General features: G+C 41.5%; 1 protein-coding gene across 3 annotated transcripts; it reads left to right on the top strand.

Annotated features, from left to right (window-relative positions):
- Nucleotides 1–594: 594 nt before the first annotated feature.
- LOC136044635 (transmembrane 4 L6 family member 1-like) lies at nucleotides 595–14093 on the top strand. 3 transcript variants are annotated; one of them, XR_010621838.1, is made up of 7 exons: nucleotides 595–769; nucleotides 4723–4788; nucleotides 10573–10718; nucleotides 11497–11683; nucleotides 12185–12436; nucleotides 12647–13034; nucleotides 13914–14093. XR_010621838.1 is itself a non-coding variant. In XM_065730011.1 (5 exons), the coding sequence occupies exons 1-5, from the start codon at nucleotides 599–601 to the stop codon at nucleotides 12203–12205; spliced, it is 591 nt and encodes a 196-aa protein (XP_065586083.1). In that variant the 5' UTR covers nucleotides 595–598; the 3' UTR covers nucleotides 12206–12510. The 3 variants fall into 3 exon arrangements, 1 of the variants encoding a protein (XP_065586083.1); XR_010621837.1 differs by lacking the exon at nucleotides 13914–14093 and having other exon boundaries at nucleotides 12647–13368; XM_065730011.1 differs by lacking the exons at nucleotides 12647–13034; nucleotides 13914–14093 and having other exon boundaries at nucleotides 12185–12510.
- Nucleotides 14094–14918: the final 825 nt, after the last annotated feature.

The raw sequence follows: 14918 nt of genomic DNA, 5'->3' as shown, positions 1-14918 counted from the left end.
CCTGGCCTTGAGCTCTTTCAGGGATGGGGCATCCACAACTTTTCTGGACAACCTGTTCCAATGCCTCACCACTCTCATTATGAAAAATTTATTCCTTACATCCAGTCTAAATCAATTTTAAAACCATTGCTCCTTGTCTTGTCCCTACAAGCCCTGGTGAAATGTCTTTCTCCATCTTTCTTATAAGGCTCTTAGATATTGAAAGGCTACAGTAAGGTCTCTCCAGGGCATTCTATTCTCCAGTCTGAACAACCCCTGCCAGGTAGGGTATCCGTTCATGCAGATGTAGTGGTATTCCTGATGCTCCCAATGGAGAGGCAATCATCCATTAACAATTGAAATGTAACTCTCCATTCATTTCACACCAACATCTGTTTATTCCTGGCAATTTTAAACAATCCAGTTTGGAATTATTCCATTTTAAATAAAGGCTCTGAAGAGAACAGGGTCTGTATAACAGTATTACCCATGTCAGTCTTAACTAGACCATTTCTTGCTTCACATCTCATTATTCTTTCACTGAGAAGGAAAAAATCCCGTGCCTTAAGTGTGGCAGTAACCCAAACCATACTGCCTCTTTCCCCAGCAGAGATCCACCATGTGCACAGGGAAGTGTTCGAGGTGCATTGGGATCACCCTGTTCCCACTGGCTTCATGTGCTATAGTCTCCAACATCCTCCTGTACTTCCCCAATGGACAAGTTCTGCAGCTCAGTGAGATAACCGATCTGGTCTGGTTTTTCCAAGGCATTCTGGGAGCAGGAATACTGGTAAGAGAGAAGTGTTTCTTCTGTTTATGTTTCATAGAACTTCTGTTTATGTGACAAAAATGGCAATTCCTTTTCAGAAACATCTGAATAGGTTAACTGGGAAGGTATGGTATGGAGCTGAGAAAGTGCATTCAAGACTAAAAAAGTCCCTAGTTCTTGAAATATAGTGTATTCCTGAAATAAACATCAGCTTCTCCAGATCATGAGTAAGACTGCCTTTCCAGTGTGAAGAACAGTGATGTGAGCAATCACGTCTTTGTAGTCAATGCAAAGATGAGGTCCTAAGCTCAGCCAGAGGTGGTGAGCTTTCACCTCAGATACAGTCCTTCCTTATACCTCTTGCTGATTTTTTTTTCCCATAGAACCTATTTAAAATATTAGGGGCAAAAGTGAAATGTCTTTCAGTAGGTGTTTATTAGAGATCCAGCCACCATTGCATGAATTTGGAGCTGAAAGTGACTTGAAACCCAAATGTCTCGCATGCTCCCCCACACTCAGCTCCTCTTGGATTTGGTTTGGTTTGTGCATGCTGTTCTGTGAACAGTTCTCCATTCCATGACTCAGAAAGGATTGTTTCCATTTGAATATCCATAACCAGAAGGGAACGTATTTGGGAATGCTGATACTTCCGGTTCATTACAGGCTTACTCTGTGTATGCTCTTTCAGTTATCCACTATAGACTAGACAAAAAAAGCTGAGCAAGTGGCATGCCTATGACAAGTGGTGGCTGTTACCCAGCCCGGGCAGATGGTAAATTGGCACAGAGATGACTATCTGCACATCAGAAAACAGAATATTTAGAAATAATTAACTTAGAAAGAACTAAATAGTATTCAGTCTGGCCATGATGCAGCTACCATTTAAGTCTATAGAAAACTACAATGGATGTGGTTCAGACTCACATTTCCCCCTGCAGAAATGTGGTACAAGATCATTCAATAAATTGCTCTCCAGCAGCAGCTTACTTGATTCTTCTTCTAGCTGCCATTTGGGCATGTTACTCACCCTGAGCTTGAACGTAAGCAATGAGTGTGTGGAGGGAAGCTTAAAGGAATGAGTGGAACTACATGAGAGACCAGTGGAAAATTGGTCTCAGTGCAAGCCCAGGAGTCATTGGCATTCAATGAAAGGAAAGGCAAATGTCAAGCATGAAAGCAACACAAGCTCATTCAAAACGTGCCTTCTTTCAAGGCTGCCACAGAGGCTTTCCTGTGGTCAGCACTTCATACTTTAAAAATGAGAACTGCAAAAGGAGAGGAGGAAGCATTTGCATCGGCCTTCAAAACACAGAGAGCAGCACTAGGAGTAATTATCAATCCACAGATGGTGCCATTGAGTGTACATGTTTTCCAGAAGACAGTATGAGAAATGCCCACAGGTGGAGTAGAGGAAAGAAAACACTGTCATCAGCTTCATCTTCCAAGTGCTGGAAGCATGGAAAAATGGCATCTGTCTCCTGGGCTATACAAAGAGATAATGCAAAGGGCAAGAATATTCCATGACAGGAGCCTGGGCAGTATTCTGACTCCACAATAAGACAGACTGAGCGGCATAGCTCTCCCCCACGAAAGCATACTTTTCTCCAATTGCGATTTCAGCCCACTGACAGATACCCAGGTCATCAGCAAGCTGTTCAGCTCAGCAGCCAGTCCCACTCTTTCCTCCTCCTCTTGTTGCTTCTCTATTGGGAATTTACATGAGATGAAAACCTCTCAATTTACTTATTTCCAAAGTTTAGGGTATAAAGAAAGGAAGATTCTCTCCATGAGCCATAGTAGCATCCTTCCTGATGGAAAGCCTGTGAGAAGCACTGGGAAATGCCATCACTCACTCACTTGCAGTCCTCATTTTACTGACAGCAGCCAAATCTAGCAAATTCTCATTCCCGAATCAAAAAGAAAAAGCTGTCAGGCAGACCTTTCGTCATGAGCCAGGCTAATAAATGAAAGTGCTTACAGCTTAGTTTAGAAACCTTTGGTGAAGAGAGAGTCTTGGAGGAAGGGGTACACTCATTCAATAGGTAGAAATGCTAGCTCCCCCTGAAAGCCAGATGGCAACCTACTGGGACTGCCTTGGAGACCACTTGTGTTTAAGAGTTGGGTATTTTTAGGAAGAGTTCTTTTAATTTCACTTCTCTACTCTTGCAAGGCTCCATCTATGGTCAGACAACCACTGTAGGTGCTGAAGGCTGTCACTGAGGGGAACATAAAATGTAACTAAGAGTAAATTCATCAGGAAATGTTTAGCATCTACAAGTCAAGGAGTTTTTGTAACACTGTCCTGCAGAGTCTTAAATGGATATTCACACTATATAGATAAATTCCCTGGACTTTATTCACCATGGAAATTTTTCATCACCTACATGGGACAACATCTCATCACCCTGATATATATTTTCCTTTTTTTTTTTTTTTTTTTTTTTTTTTTCCCTCCTCCTTTAATTAACCTTACAGGGACCATTACCTACTTTGTATGATATTGTTTTCTTACACAGCTCTGTGAAATGCATACACTAACAGTGGAGGGCAGAGGCAAGGCAGCAGTAGCACTTTGGCTGCACAGCTAGACAAAAGCTTTCTTGCCCTCTAGCTACCAAAATAAGTGCAGCCTTTCCTATCTCCAGAGCACCCATGTAAGTGGCACTATGTCCTGAGATACAGATAATTGCTGACTGCACTGTATCTGTCCAAATCCACATGCTCATTACCATGGAGAAAGCTGATGTGAACTGGGTGTTCCCTGCTCAGTTGTCCATTGTGAAGGCTTTCTGGAAGCTTAGCACAAAGAACAAAAGCTAGACGTGTTTCAGGAAGCTTAGAACTGATTTCCCAATTATAGTTTAGACCAGGATGCACAGAGGATTTAAACTACCGTAACTCAAGTTGTGCAAGAGGAGGTTCAGGTTCTACATTAGGAAAAATTTCTTCTCAGAAATAGCAGTGAGGCACTGGCACAGGCTGCCCAGGGAGGTGGTAGGGTCACTGTCCCTGGAGGTGTTCAAAAATTACGTCCATGTGGCACATAGTGTGTGGGCATGATGAGGATGGTTGGACTAGGTAATCTTGGAGGTCTCTTCCAACATTAATGATTCCATGATTCCATAGAAGAAATCTTGCTGCAATCTCTTTAGATTCTATTAAAGTGAAAGTCAAGAGGGAAATGTTTTGTTTTGCCTCATGGACATTTTTACTCTCTGAAGATAATATGTTTATTTTATATTTTGCATGAAATCTTAAAATTCCCATACCAGATCAGTCAGTATCCCACCGGACAAAACATTGGACTGAGGGAGAGGAAGGAGGGCACAGCACAAATAATCACTGTACCTTGTGCAAGCAAGACATGGATGGCTATATCTAAACCCCAATGACCTGGCTTTATCTAAACCCCAGTGACCTGATCACAGCCTGCTTCCTATAGATACTCCTCCAGGCTCATCTGTTGGAGCAGTTCCAGCTTGGGTCAGGGAGAGAGACTGGCTGAACGGTGCAGCCTTCGTAGCACTTACATGGGAGGTGAAGTATGGAGATTCAAATTTGAGACCAGCAAAAGACAAAATAGTTGGCCTCGTATTGCCATTGCTCTATGAGCAAAGCCTAATACTGGAGCAGGAGGAAATCTTTCAAGAGCAGAAATTGCATTCTGTCAGAACCAGTGTTCTTGTTCTGAGGAAAACAAACAAAAAAACCCCAAACAATCTCCTGCTAAAAATAAGCAGTATAGCTTTAGATAGCTCCAGCAGATAGAATTACTGTGTTAGAAGCTTGCCAGACAACTGTAATACCACTCTTCTCCCTTAGTTACTTTCAGCAAGCACAGACATTTCAACTGGTGTAATTCACAGAGAAGAGCCAGAAGGTAGTTTGCAGTTGAGGAACATCAGGCTTCTAGACTTTAAAAGCCACCCAAGCAGAAGAATTGTCAGCCAATTCAACTTGTGCTTTTCTCGCAGGTTATTTTGCCGGCATTCATGATGCTGGGCGCAGGCGGAGCAGGGTGTTGCGCTAACAGATGTGGGGTAAGTAGCTGTGTTGAAATGATGCTATGGGGTTTGCACAATAGCTCTGAAATGGCTGCTCAGCAGGTGGAAACAAAAAATAACAAACCGTCACACCACCATCAGCAGCCAAGTCAGGGAAATGCAGAAGAAGAGCTTGATTTGCAGCGTCCCTGGGCTGGGGCTAAAAGCTCGTTTAGCTAACAAGAATGTAATGATATTGCAGGCACTGATATGAGGCGAATTGTACTCAGTCAGGGCAGGTACTGGTGCATTCAGCCACCGCACTGAGGGTAAAGGAAGTAAAGATACTTCACCTCATCCTGCAAAATGTAAAGCATGTCTCCAGCTTCCTCCTGCTTGAACTGATCCTAAAAGTTGAGACAGTTGTCCATTCCTTCTGCTTTCAGCTGGTCCTCTTTCCTCCATACCCCTCCATGGCAATTTGCTTTTCCATAGATTTATCCCTTCTTACCTCTGTATGGGCAGATGGGGCACCTGCTAAAAGCCTGAGTTTCCATGGTTGGCACTTAGGAACCAGCACTGCTTCCCAGGAGCTGGTCCCCATGGAAGGCTCTGACCCATAGCAGGCATTTCTCCAAAGGTTATGTACATGAGAGGTGCAAATGCAATTTGGTCTCTCTGTCATCCAGACAAAGGCCAGAGAGACTTTTTCTCTTGATAATTAAAAACATTAAAAAGCAGAATATTATAAAGACATTTCCATTAATATTCACACCCAGGGCACAGACTTCTCTGAGGCCATCATTATTAGCAGGAATAAACTGACTTATGTGTTTTTTTTTCAGTCTGCCCAAGTCTTCCCAAGAGCAGCCTATAGTGAGTTATTCCATGCAATAAAGCACTTCTTCTGTACTCTTCAATTAATGTTTAGCTTGATCCATGGAATGATCTTTCTTCATTTCAAGATTTTTCATTTTACTTGTCCACTATGAATAATACAAAAATAACATTTTTCATTAGGATGTCAGTGAGTACATCCCAAAGGACACACCATTACAACGATTTTGCTGAACATCACGTTCACATCAAGGAGGATTTGCTAACGATGGCCAAACAGGCCAGCTGCAGGGCTGGGGTGTGAGCTCTCAAATCTCTCTTCTTCCCAACAATAAATAGTATGCAATGTAAGTCAAATGTCCCTGGATAAGTTGTGTTTCTCCCTCAGCCCATTGACTCTGTTGGTATCACACTGCTGCCAGTAGCCCACATCTATAGACCTCTATCTGCTCACCATCACCTCACTTTTGTTGTCTGAGATGTCCCAGCTGTGCCCTTGGTGGCCAGGTATCCTGTCTGTACTTTCCCAGCACTGATAGGTAATGAACAAACTGTTCTTTCTCTTCCTTATTTGAACTGAATAATCCTATGAGTCCCTTCCAACTCAGAATATTCTACAATTCTATGACTCCAATCTGCTGTTATAAAGGCAGACAACAAATGTGGAGAAAACTGGTTTTTTTTTATGCAGTATCTGTAGAAAGAGACAATGGCCAGCTGACAAAGCTTCTCAGACTACACTGGGGAAAAGTCTTGATGAGGACAATACACATTTTAAATGTCTGTCTTCTAGGACCATGGAAATAGCCCACCTCTTAACAAAGAGAAAGAGTGTAGTTGTACAGGTCATTCAATGCCTTAAACAGCATGTGGCCCAACATGGATATGAGATGGCTGCACTAGTGGAAAAGAAGCTGCTATGTAGGGCATTATAAAGCATATTCCCTGCAAAGACCCTGGGGAGAAGCAGTGTGAAACACAGGAGTTGAATTAAATGATCACTGTTGGTATCTCCCAACTTGAGATACTCAATAGTGCTATAGAAGAGGCATCTTTTGAAGGGAGAACTGAAGAACAGTGATGTGTTTCTTCAGGAGAAAGAATCTTAGGAAAAATTTGCTATGGGAATAGTGGGAAGAAGTGCACAGAGACCCACATTGTTGCCCAGACACCACATGGGCCAAAGCTGGGAATGGTGTGATTCACCAGGCTCTGGAGAGCAAAGGTGCTCTGGGACTGGTTCAGACATGCACAGTGGCAGCTCTGGGAAGATTTGAAAAGAGGTCCACAGGTCTAGGTGTCATGTCCAGACATGGCAGAGAAATAACCCTCACTGGAGCTACTCAGGCATCACTGAGGTCCAAAGGATATTTTCTGCTTGGGCACCTTAGATATAAAATGGTCATTTAGACACAGTGCTCAGCACTGCTTTTCAAAGAAAAAGAAAAATGGCTAGAGAACCCATAGTACTCTGAATTATTACTCAATTACTCATTACCATTTTCCTCAGGGTTGAGACTCTGTCCTATGATAATCTGTCCTGGTTTAATAGCTCCAGACTTCTTCACAGTCTTTCCATGCTAAGTATCAGCAACAGTAACAATAATTAATATATTTCTCATTGTTTTGTTCATCTTTTTATGTTCTCTAGTTCATAGTGATTATGTGCTGCACTGAGTAATTTTTTTCATTAACCCATTTAAAATCATTGCCTGCCAACACATCTAGATGGCTTCTTGTTCTTGCATTATGAAGTAATGATTCTGGAAAGCAATAGCTGTAGAAAGCTTCAGTGTCCTGCAGTTTAGCATGTACCTCACTGAGAGCATTAGCAGCACTGTCACAAGAAGAAAAAAAAGCCCCCTGAGAAACAGCTTATGTCATTGCCTCAGTAAACATACTCCAGCATGTCCCACTACACCTTCCTCAATACTGACTAGTCGAACAAGAATAGCTATAACAGCTTTCCAGACCAACTTAGATAAACAAAATATCCAGATAACCAGACAGGATATTAATTCCTGAAAAACAAACAAAATCAAACAAACGAGCACAGAAACAGAAAAAGAGGGCAAAAAGGAGCAGTGCAGAGCAGTACCAGATGGGAAAGAAAAAACTTCATCAAAGTGACTGGTGCAAATGCTCGAAGAATTAATGCCAGCTCAGCATGGACAAACTAACTGCGTGAAGAATCATGCACTGTAACAGTAGAAGAAAGCAAAAATGGTCAGCAAGATCAGCAAAAGTGATAGCAAAATATTTTCAAGAGGGAGAGGTCAGGCCAACACCATGAGAAAATAATCATTTCTACAGACACAAGCATTCCAGCTTAGACTTCATATTGCAACTGAAAACGAAATGAGGAAATAATATATATAATCATAAAAATCATAAGTGAAAAATGATATAACTAGGGTAAATGCTGAACAGCTGAGATGATGGGTTATTTAATAACATTGGATTTCCATGGAAAATGCAGTAAGACTGTAGAAAAATCTCTAGAACTATAGAATTAATGGGGAGCTGTGTCAAGCAAATGCCAAGAAGAGCCAGTTCAACAGCTACACTGCAGCAACAACTGCAGCTGAGTCTCCTTCAGTGACAAATAAATCTTTGGCTATACAATAATATGCACAGTAAAAGAAGTAAGTGCGATGAAGCCGAGCATGCAGCCAAGAGATTTCAAAGGAGAAAATCCTGTCTCAAAGAACAATCGTGAAAGCTAGCACCAACATGTACTACTAGTATTAGTACTAACCACTATAAAACAGTAATAGGAAGAAAGCATTTGACTTTTTTATCATATTTTTCAGTGGGACTGTTGTGCTGTGATAAAGGTAATCATAATCATAATTAAAATCCTTTAACCAAGATGTAGAACTCACAGATGAAGTAAATGAGAAAACAGACAGGGAGAAATAGTTCAGCTTAGGTAGGAGTTTCAGTCACTCACCGTCACTGTGAAGCATAGCTGATGATCTTATTATGAGAGGCAAGGCATCAGCTACAAGCCAGGCACTGCTTTGATCCAGGACAATACCAGACTACCTACATTTTACTGATCATGATGCTCCACTAAGACATAGCTCAGCCAACATGCAGATAAAGACAAAAAGAGCATCCAGCTTGGCAAAAAATGAGACAGAAATTGTGAATCAGTATGATGAAATAAGTTTCATGAGAAATCCCAGCAACTTGCAATCCAGGGATTGCTATAGAGGCAAAGAACACACAAAATGAGTCAATTCACACACTGACAACAGGCAAGAATGTACAAAAAGCAGTAATGTCATCCACTGGCAAGTTGGAAACTGCGTCCACCAGCTTGAACATGTCTGGATAGGGAATTTTTTTCTAGATTGTGTCACAAATCTCCAAGGTGGACAGTAGATATTTCCATCTGTCTCTGAAGTACAGAGCTCTGCAGAGCAGTTGACGTTAGGGCCTTCTTTTTGGACTGGCAGTCAACACTGGGATTTGCTGGCAATGGGGAAATGGAGGTCTGAGATGCCTGGCTTCAAACCCAATTCTTGGAAGGGAGTGTTCTCCACGTGCTTCCTCAGGATTGCCCATACCCTGACCTTTATGCCACAGGGTTTCTTCTCTATTCTTCTTGGCAGAGTTGTGAACAACCACCCTTGTTAAGGACTCTTAACTGGACTAGTGGGTTGCCTGTCCCAGATGCAACACTAGCAGCACCTGCCTGAACTTCTTATTCCTGTACACAAATTCTCATATGTTAGCAGAAAACTGACCCAGAGCAAAGGGAACATTTCTGTGGAGGTAATGCATCAACATAGAAACATAGAATATCCTGAGCTGGAAAGGGCCCACAGGGATCATCGAGTCCAGCTCCTGGCTCCACACAGGACCATCCAAAACCCCTTAGTCTGAGAGTGCTGTCTAAAAGATGCATACTGTCTCCCAAGGAATGTGTTTCTGACAACTTGTAGAGAAAATGAAGAGTATATTATAAACAAAATGTATTTTAAAATATGATTAGCATTAAAATTCCTTCTGCTTAGATACAAATTCTAAAATCTGAAAATATATAATATCTTATCATTTGAAAATCTTGACACCTGATGTACTGGTTTCATAATATCTGAAATACACTTGAAATTAAATAGATTTTTATGTTTTTGATTATTAAAACCAACATTACATTGAGAACTGATAGCTCTCGATTTATGCCAGTGTTCGACTCATCTCAAGTCAACCAGTGTATGGAGATAAATAGAAAAAATACCTCAAAAAAGGTACTCAAAATACTACCACAGAATCATAGAATGACTTGGGTTAGAAGAGACCTTAAAGTTCATCCAGGGAACCTGGTGTGGGCTGGTTCCCTTCCACCAGCTCAGGCTGCCCAGGGCCCCATCCAACCTGGCCTTGAGCACCTTGCGGGATGGGGCACGGCAGCTCTCTGGGCAAGCTGCTCATTTGAAGTCACCATTGATTCATTGCCACATGAAGCAGAATTTTCAACATGAGCAGTGGTTACCACATTTCACGCCGTTGCAAAATGAAGGAAAGCAGCAATAAGAAAGACTTGGTTACATTTCTCATCAACTGGACAAAATTACTAATGCATCTTTCACTGCTTTCATACTTGGATAAGTAATGGCCTGCTTCAGTTGGTTCAAGGGCTGAGAGAGGGAGAAGAATTTGGAATGAAAAGGCAAATGATATAGACCACATCACATCACAGTTTCATTCACAGCTTTTTGAAAATAAGCTCGTTAGATTTATAACAATAAAACTAAGAATGATTAAATCTCTGGACTTACCTACTGTTAAAACTAAAACACATACAATCTGAAACTGTTTAATATCTAGGAAAGCTGAACTAGTTAGAAGTCAACTATCTTTTGTTCCCCAAATATCATGCTGTGACTTTTATCATATAGTAGTGAACAGATAGCTTCCTTCCCATTCAGTGTAAGCTTTCCATGATAGTAAGTGCCTCTGTGTGTGTGATGCTGAAGGTCTTTTCCCTTTCAGATGCTGCTGTCAGTGCTTCTGGCTCTGCTGGGGTTTGCAGGAGGAGTGTACTGTGCAGTCTTCTCCTCAATGGGACTAATTGGGGGCCCACTGTGTGACACAGGTGATGGAGAATACCTCTATCCTTTCAGAAACAGCACTCTAGAGTGAGTATGGCTTACAGGCTGCTCTCAGTTTGTGTTCCCTGATTTCCCTGTTCTTCTTTTCATAGGATACTTAGATTTTTCTAAAGTGAATTTATGGTCCACACTGTCTACACCCAAACTCATGCTCCTCTGAGCCAGCATGTTCCTGCTGGTCATCTCTTTGACCAAGAGCTTACCTATAGGCACAGTGCCTGAGTTCCTCCCATTGTGCTTGTCAGCAACCCCTGTGCATGTCACACCATGCCTTCAAAAGGCTGCTGAGCGATGAGCTGTGACTATCATCAGAGTCAAGAGGAAGTATTTGATAATAATGCCATATTAATCAACACAAATTGTGTCTACTCTGCCTACTTCTGAAAAGTAAAGCAAAAATCTCCTCTGATCCTTTAAGAGCAAACTTGGCAACCACACTCATCAAGCCAGAGCTAGAGATGATGGGTGGGCTGAGATACCTCTGCAGAAAAGGAGAATATGGAGAAATATTGAAAAACCATTAGACACCTTTCCCCTTAGTTTTTCGGACTGTTATGAGCATGCAGAAAAGCACAAGTATAGCTCTCTTCCCCAGTCATTAATTACACTTCTGCAAAAGGAATCCTAAAGAGAATCACCGGATTTACCTATTTCAGTAGAATTTGAGACTCCTTTCTCACACTGTGCAAACAAATACATAAAATGTAAAGCCAGGAAATGCAAAGCTGTTCTATAATGGAACAGGTGAAAGCATTCTCAAATTCATATTTTCTAACACATGGCCAATTGTTCTTCTTTATAACAGATACAATTATTTGTTCAACCAGACAACATGGAGCATTTGCAAAGAGCCTGAAAACATCATCCTATGGAACATTGTCCTTTTCTCCATTCTCCTGGCCATTGGTGTGATTGAAGCAATTCTTTGCTTAATTCAAGTCACCAATGGACTTATTGGCTTCGTGTGTGGCACATGTATGAGGAGAAGAAAGGTAGGTATACAGTAAAAGATAACAGCTTTACATTTTTACCACTTCTATAATGGCAGTGGTACATAATCAGAGAGAGATGCACAACCCATGACTGCATGCCTCTGGAAAGAAGAGGCAGTTCAGATGTATTTGCATGCTATCAGTCTCCATCTCAGTGCAGACTGGGATAACTCAGCTCTCAGACATTTCAAAATAGCTGAGAAGTGTGATACTTCCCATACTAGGCTGCATACTCAGTTGCATGGCTGTGTTCCTGCTCAAGAAGCCTTTTGGATAAAACATAATGTCCCTCCACATGTGCGAATTAGAAATATAAGAGTTAGAGAAATTTTTATTGGTAGAAAAGATGTCATTTTACAAAATAGTAGAAAACTTCTTTCTAATTACATTTATCACCGCTTATTCCTTTCCAATCTTTGCTTCCATGGTACAAGATGCTTGCAGTAAGTCTGATATCCCTCTGGAATATTAATTAACTGTCTTTCATTCGTTGCCTTTCAGACAAATATTTCGGGAATGTGAACCACCTGCAGGGGATACCAAGACATGCCTTGAGCTGCAAAGTTCTGTATTATAAGAATAATGAATTGTGCTGTGTTTATGAGGGGGAACAAAGAAACCCACAAATGTTCAACAGTTTCAGGGGGGTAACATGGACCTTTTTAATGAAGAAATCAAGGTTGAAAATGGCTAGGTCATGTACATCTGAGACTCCAGATTTTCATCTCTCTAAGTACTCCTGCTGAAACTCAGGTACTGGCAGAAATACAAATCTGCCTGGTCTGGTCTGCCACATTTATGTATAAGGTAAGGTCCCCACATAGAAGCTCACTGGCACTGACAATGTACACATTTATCAGCTGAACAAAGCAGGGTGTAAATAGCTCTGACTGAATGTAAATAGCTTCCTGTCTCCCCCAGACTTACCTTGAGCTTGTGTGTTGCTCTTAACTTGCTACCCAGGCACCCAGTTTTACTTTAGGATCCACAGAGAATATATTCAGCTGCACCTGCAGCGCTGAAGACTCAAATGAAGCACACAGCCTTCAGCCTCCCTCAGCCTCCCTGGATCCAAATCCCTTTCTTGTTTGGTATCTCGCTGTCACCAAAGCCCAGTTCTTCAGGAGCATCAGATATGTGCAGTAGCCCTGGAAGAGCATTTTGGTCAATGCAGACAGCAGATTTTGAAGCAAGAGTTTAACTAAGTGCAAAGGAGAACCTCAGCATCAATTTTGCCCTCACAAGACTGAGTAGAAGTCTCATTAAGTTCCACTCAGCTCTGCAGGGCTGTTCTAGAATACATCACATGCACAATCAATTAACTGGTAAAGAAAAACATTAAATCAATGAGGTGAGTAATTACACGCAGCTAAGTGACAAATCAGAGATATAATCTGAAAGGCAACTAATTGCATAAGTCTTAGTGTTACAGCAACAGTAATCCCAAGGAGGATCTACGTAATTTTCCATCATCGTTCACAGCCAAGCCCTTAATGCCAAAGCCCAAGACTGGCAAGTTTCAGTATCCCCATCACATCACTGATTTCCTCAAAGGCTAATTCTTGGACATGCCTCTGACTTCCCTGAGTCAGACAAGCTGTAAGAAAGTTATCTATCCTGAATACATGTAGAGAGTTCTGAAAACCTGAATATATCTAAAACTGCTGGAATCCATTTTCCAAAAAGAAGCATTATATGTTTTCTCAGTCAAGTGCTCATGTTTCTGTACTGCAGCATGGGAGAAAGCCTCCTGTGCACACCCAGACTTTCCAGTCACACACATGGCCGTACTTGCCATCCTCTAATGCAGCACGCAAATCCTTCACAAAAACTGGTATAGGAAATGTCAGTTGTGCTAAGAGGAGCACACAGACACTTTCTTGAAGCATAGGTTCACCCCTGGAAGCAGGGAGTGTGGATTAAGAAACTTAAAACACTTGCTGTAAGGTGAGTGTAAGACTCATTGAGGTTTGCAGTGTGACTTAGGTGCATCCACACTTGCCAGGTGGACTAAAATCTGATGTGCAATTGTAAGCAACAGAGCCTGGGCAATGCCACCATGAAAAGACACCAATTAATTCAACCAGGAAGGAAGTCAAGGAGGCAGCTAGAAGGATGCTCAGCATGTAGTCAGACTGAGAGACAGGCTTGATGAGATCTTTGTGGCCCTTAAACATCAGCCCTGCCCTCATCCTTTACGTTTTGTCTCCCTGTTTCTTATCTCAACAAGAGAGCCAGTTTGGGTTGTACCAGCACCAGTACAAGCAAAGATACCTACCTGCACCTAGCATCCCACAGAAGGGTAAATGTACTGCTGCCACCTGTTTGTTCCCAGCTGTCCTGCCCCAGGGATGCTTAGTGTCGTGTCTGTGATCACTGTTTTCACTGTTATATGTAAATATTAAATATTGCTATTACGAAATTATGTTCTGCTTTGATTTGTGTGCCCTAAATGGCTCATGGCTTCAAACTAGTTGCAGTAGGAACAAAGAATCAGAGAATCAGAAAATAACAAAATCATTATGGTTGGAAAAGACCTCCAAGATCATCTGGTCCAATCATCAGCCCACCCTCACTGTGCCCACTCACCACATCCCTCAGTGTCACATCTCACAGTTCCCGAACACCTCCAGGGATGATGACTCTACCAACTGCCTCTGCCAGACAAAGAATTACAGAAAGTTAGGCCCCTGCTCAGCCTCCAGGTGCCACTGCAGGTGTCAAGAGTGTCCTGTATGTGTCACACCTAAGAATTTCTCACAAGTTTCCAGAGACCCAGCTATCTCAGCTGTAGAGATGGGCAGGGCTGAAAAAAATGTCAGCAGAATAATAACAATAACAACTTTGATGTGGACAGAGAATTGGCCCAACTAAAGATAAAATACAGAATTTCAGAATGGAGGTTGCTACTGATTTTAATTGTAGTCCTTTTTTCCAAAATGGAAATAATTATTTCTTTTTTTAGACTGGACACATGAAGAATTCAGTAAAACTAAAGAACTCATAATATTCTTCAGTATCTATCCATCTATCTTTTATTTCTATTTTTTATCTTTTATCTATCTTTAATCTAATTACCTATCTATGTATCTATTGTTTCCTTATCTATATTTTCACCCTAAAAATATAACAGTAAAAATTCAGACAGATGTAATGACCAAATATTTTCAAGGTTAAAAAAAAAAAGAATTCTTTCCCTCCTGCAATTGAAACTGACAAAGAAGATCAGCCAGGT

Source organism: Cyrtonyx montezumae, unplaced genomic scaffold (genome assembly GCF_038088225.1).
Source record: "Cyrtonyx montezumae isolate F1298 unplaced genomic scaffold, pur_monq_1.0 scaffold_12, whole genome shotgun sequence".
Lineage (NCBI taxonomy): Eukaryota > Metazoa > Chordata > Aves > Galliformes > Odontophoridae > Cyrtonyx > Cyrtonyx montezumae.
Note: the sequence above shows the minus strand (reverse complement) of the source record. Positions and strands in the feature narration are given on the sequence as shown.

Excerpts from the sequence above, each read along its gene's own strand:
- LOC136044635 (XM_065730011.1), top strand. The coding sequence starts at position 599 with ATGTGCACAGGGAAGTGTTCGAGGTGCATTGGGATCACCCTGTTCCCA. Across the intron at positions 10,719-11,496 it reads TTCAGAAACAGCACTCTAGA|ATACAATTATTTGTTCAACC; the intron begins GTGAGTATGGCT and ends TCTTTATAACAG. Across the intron at positions 11,684-12,184 it reads CATGTATGAGGAGAAGAAAG|ACAAATATTTCGGGAATGTG; the intron begins GTAGGTATACAG and ends GTTGCCTTTCAG.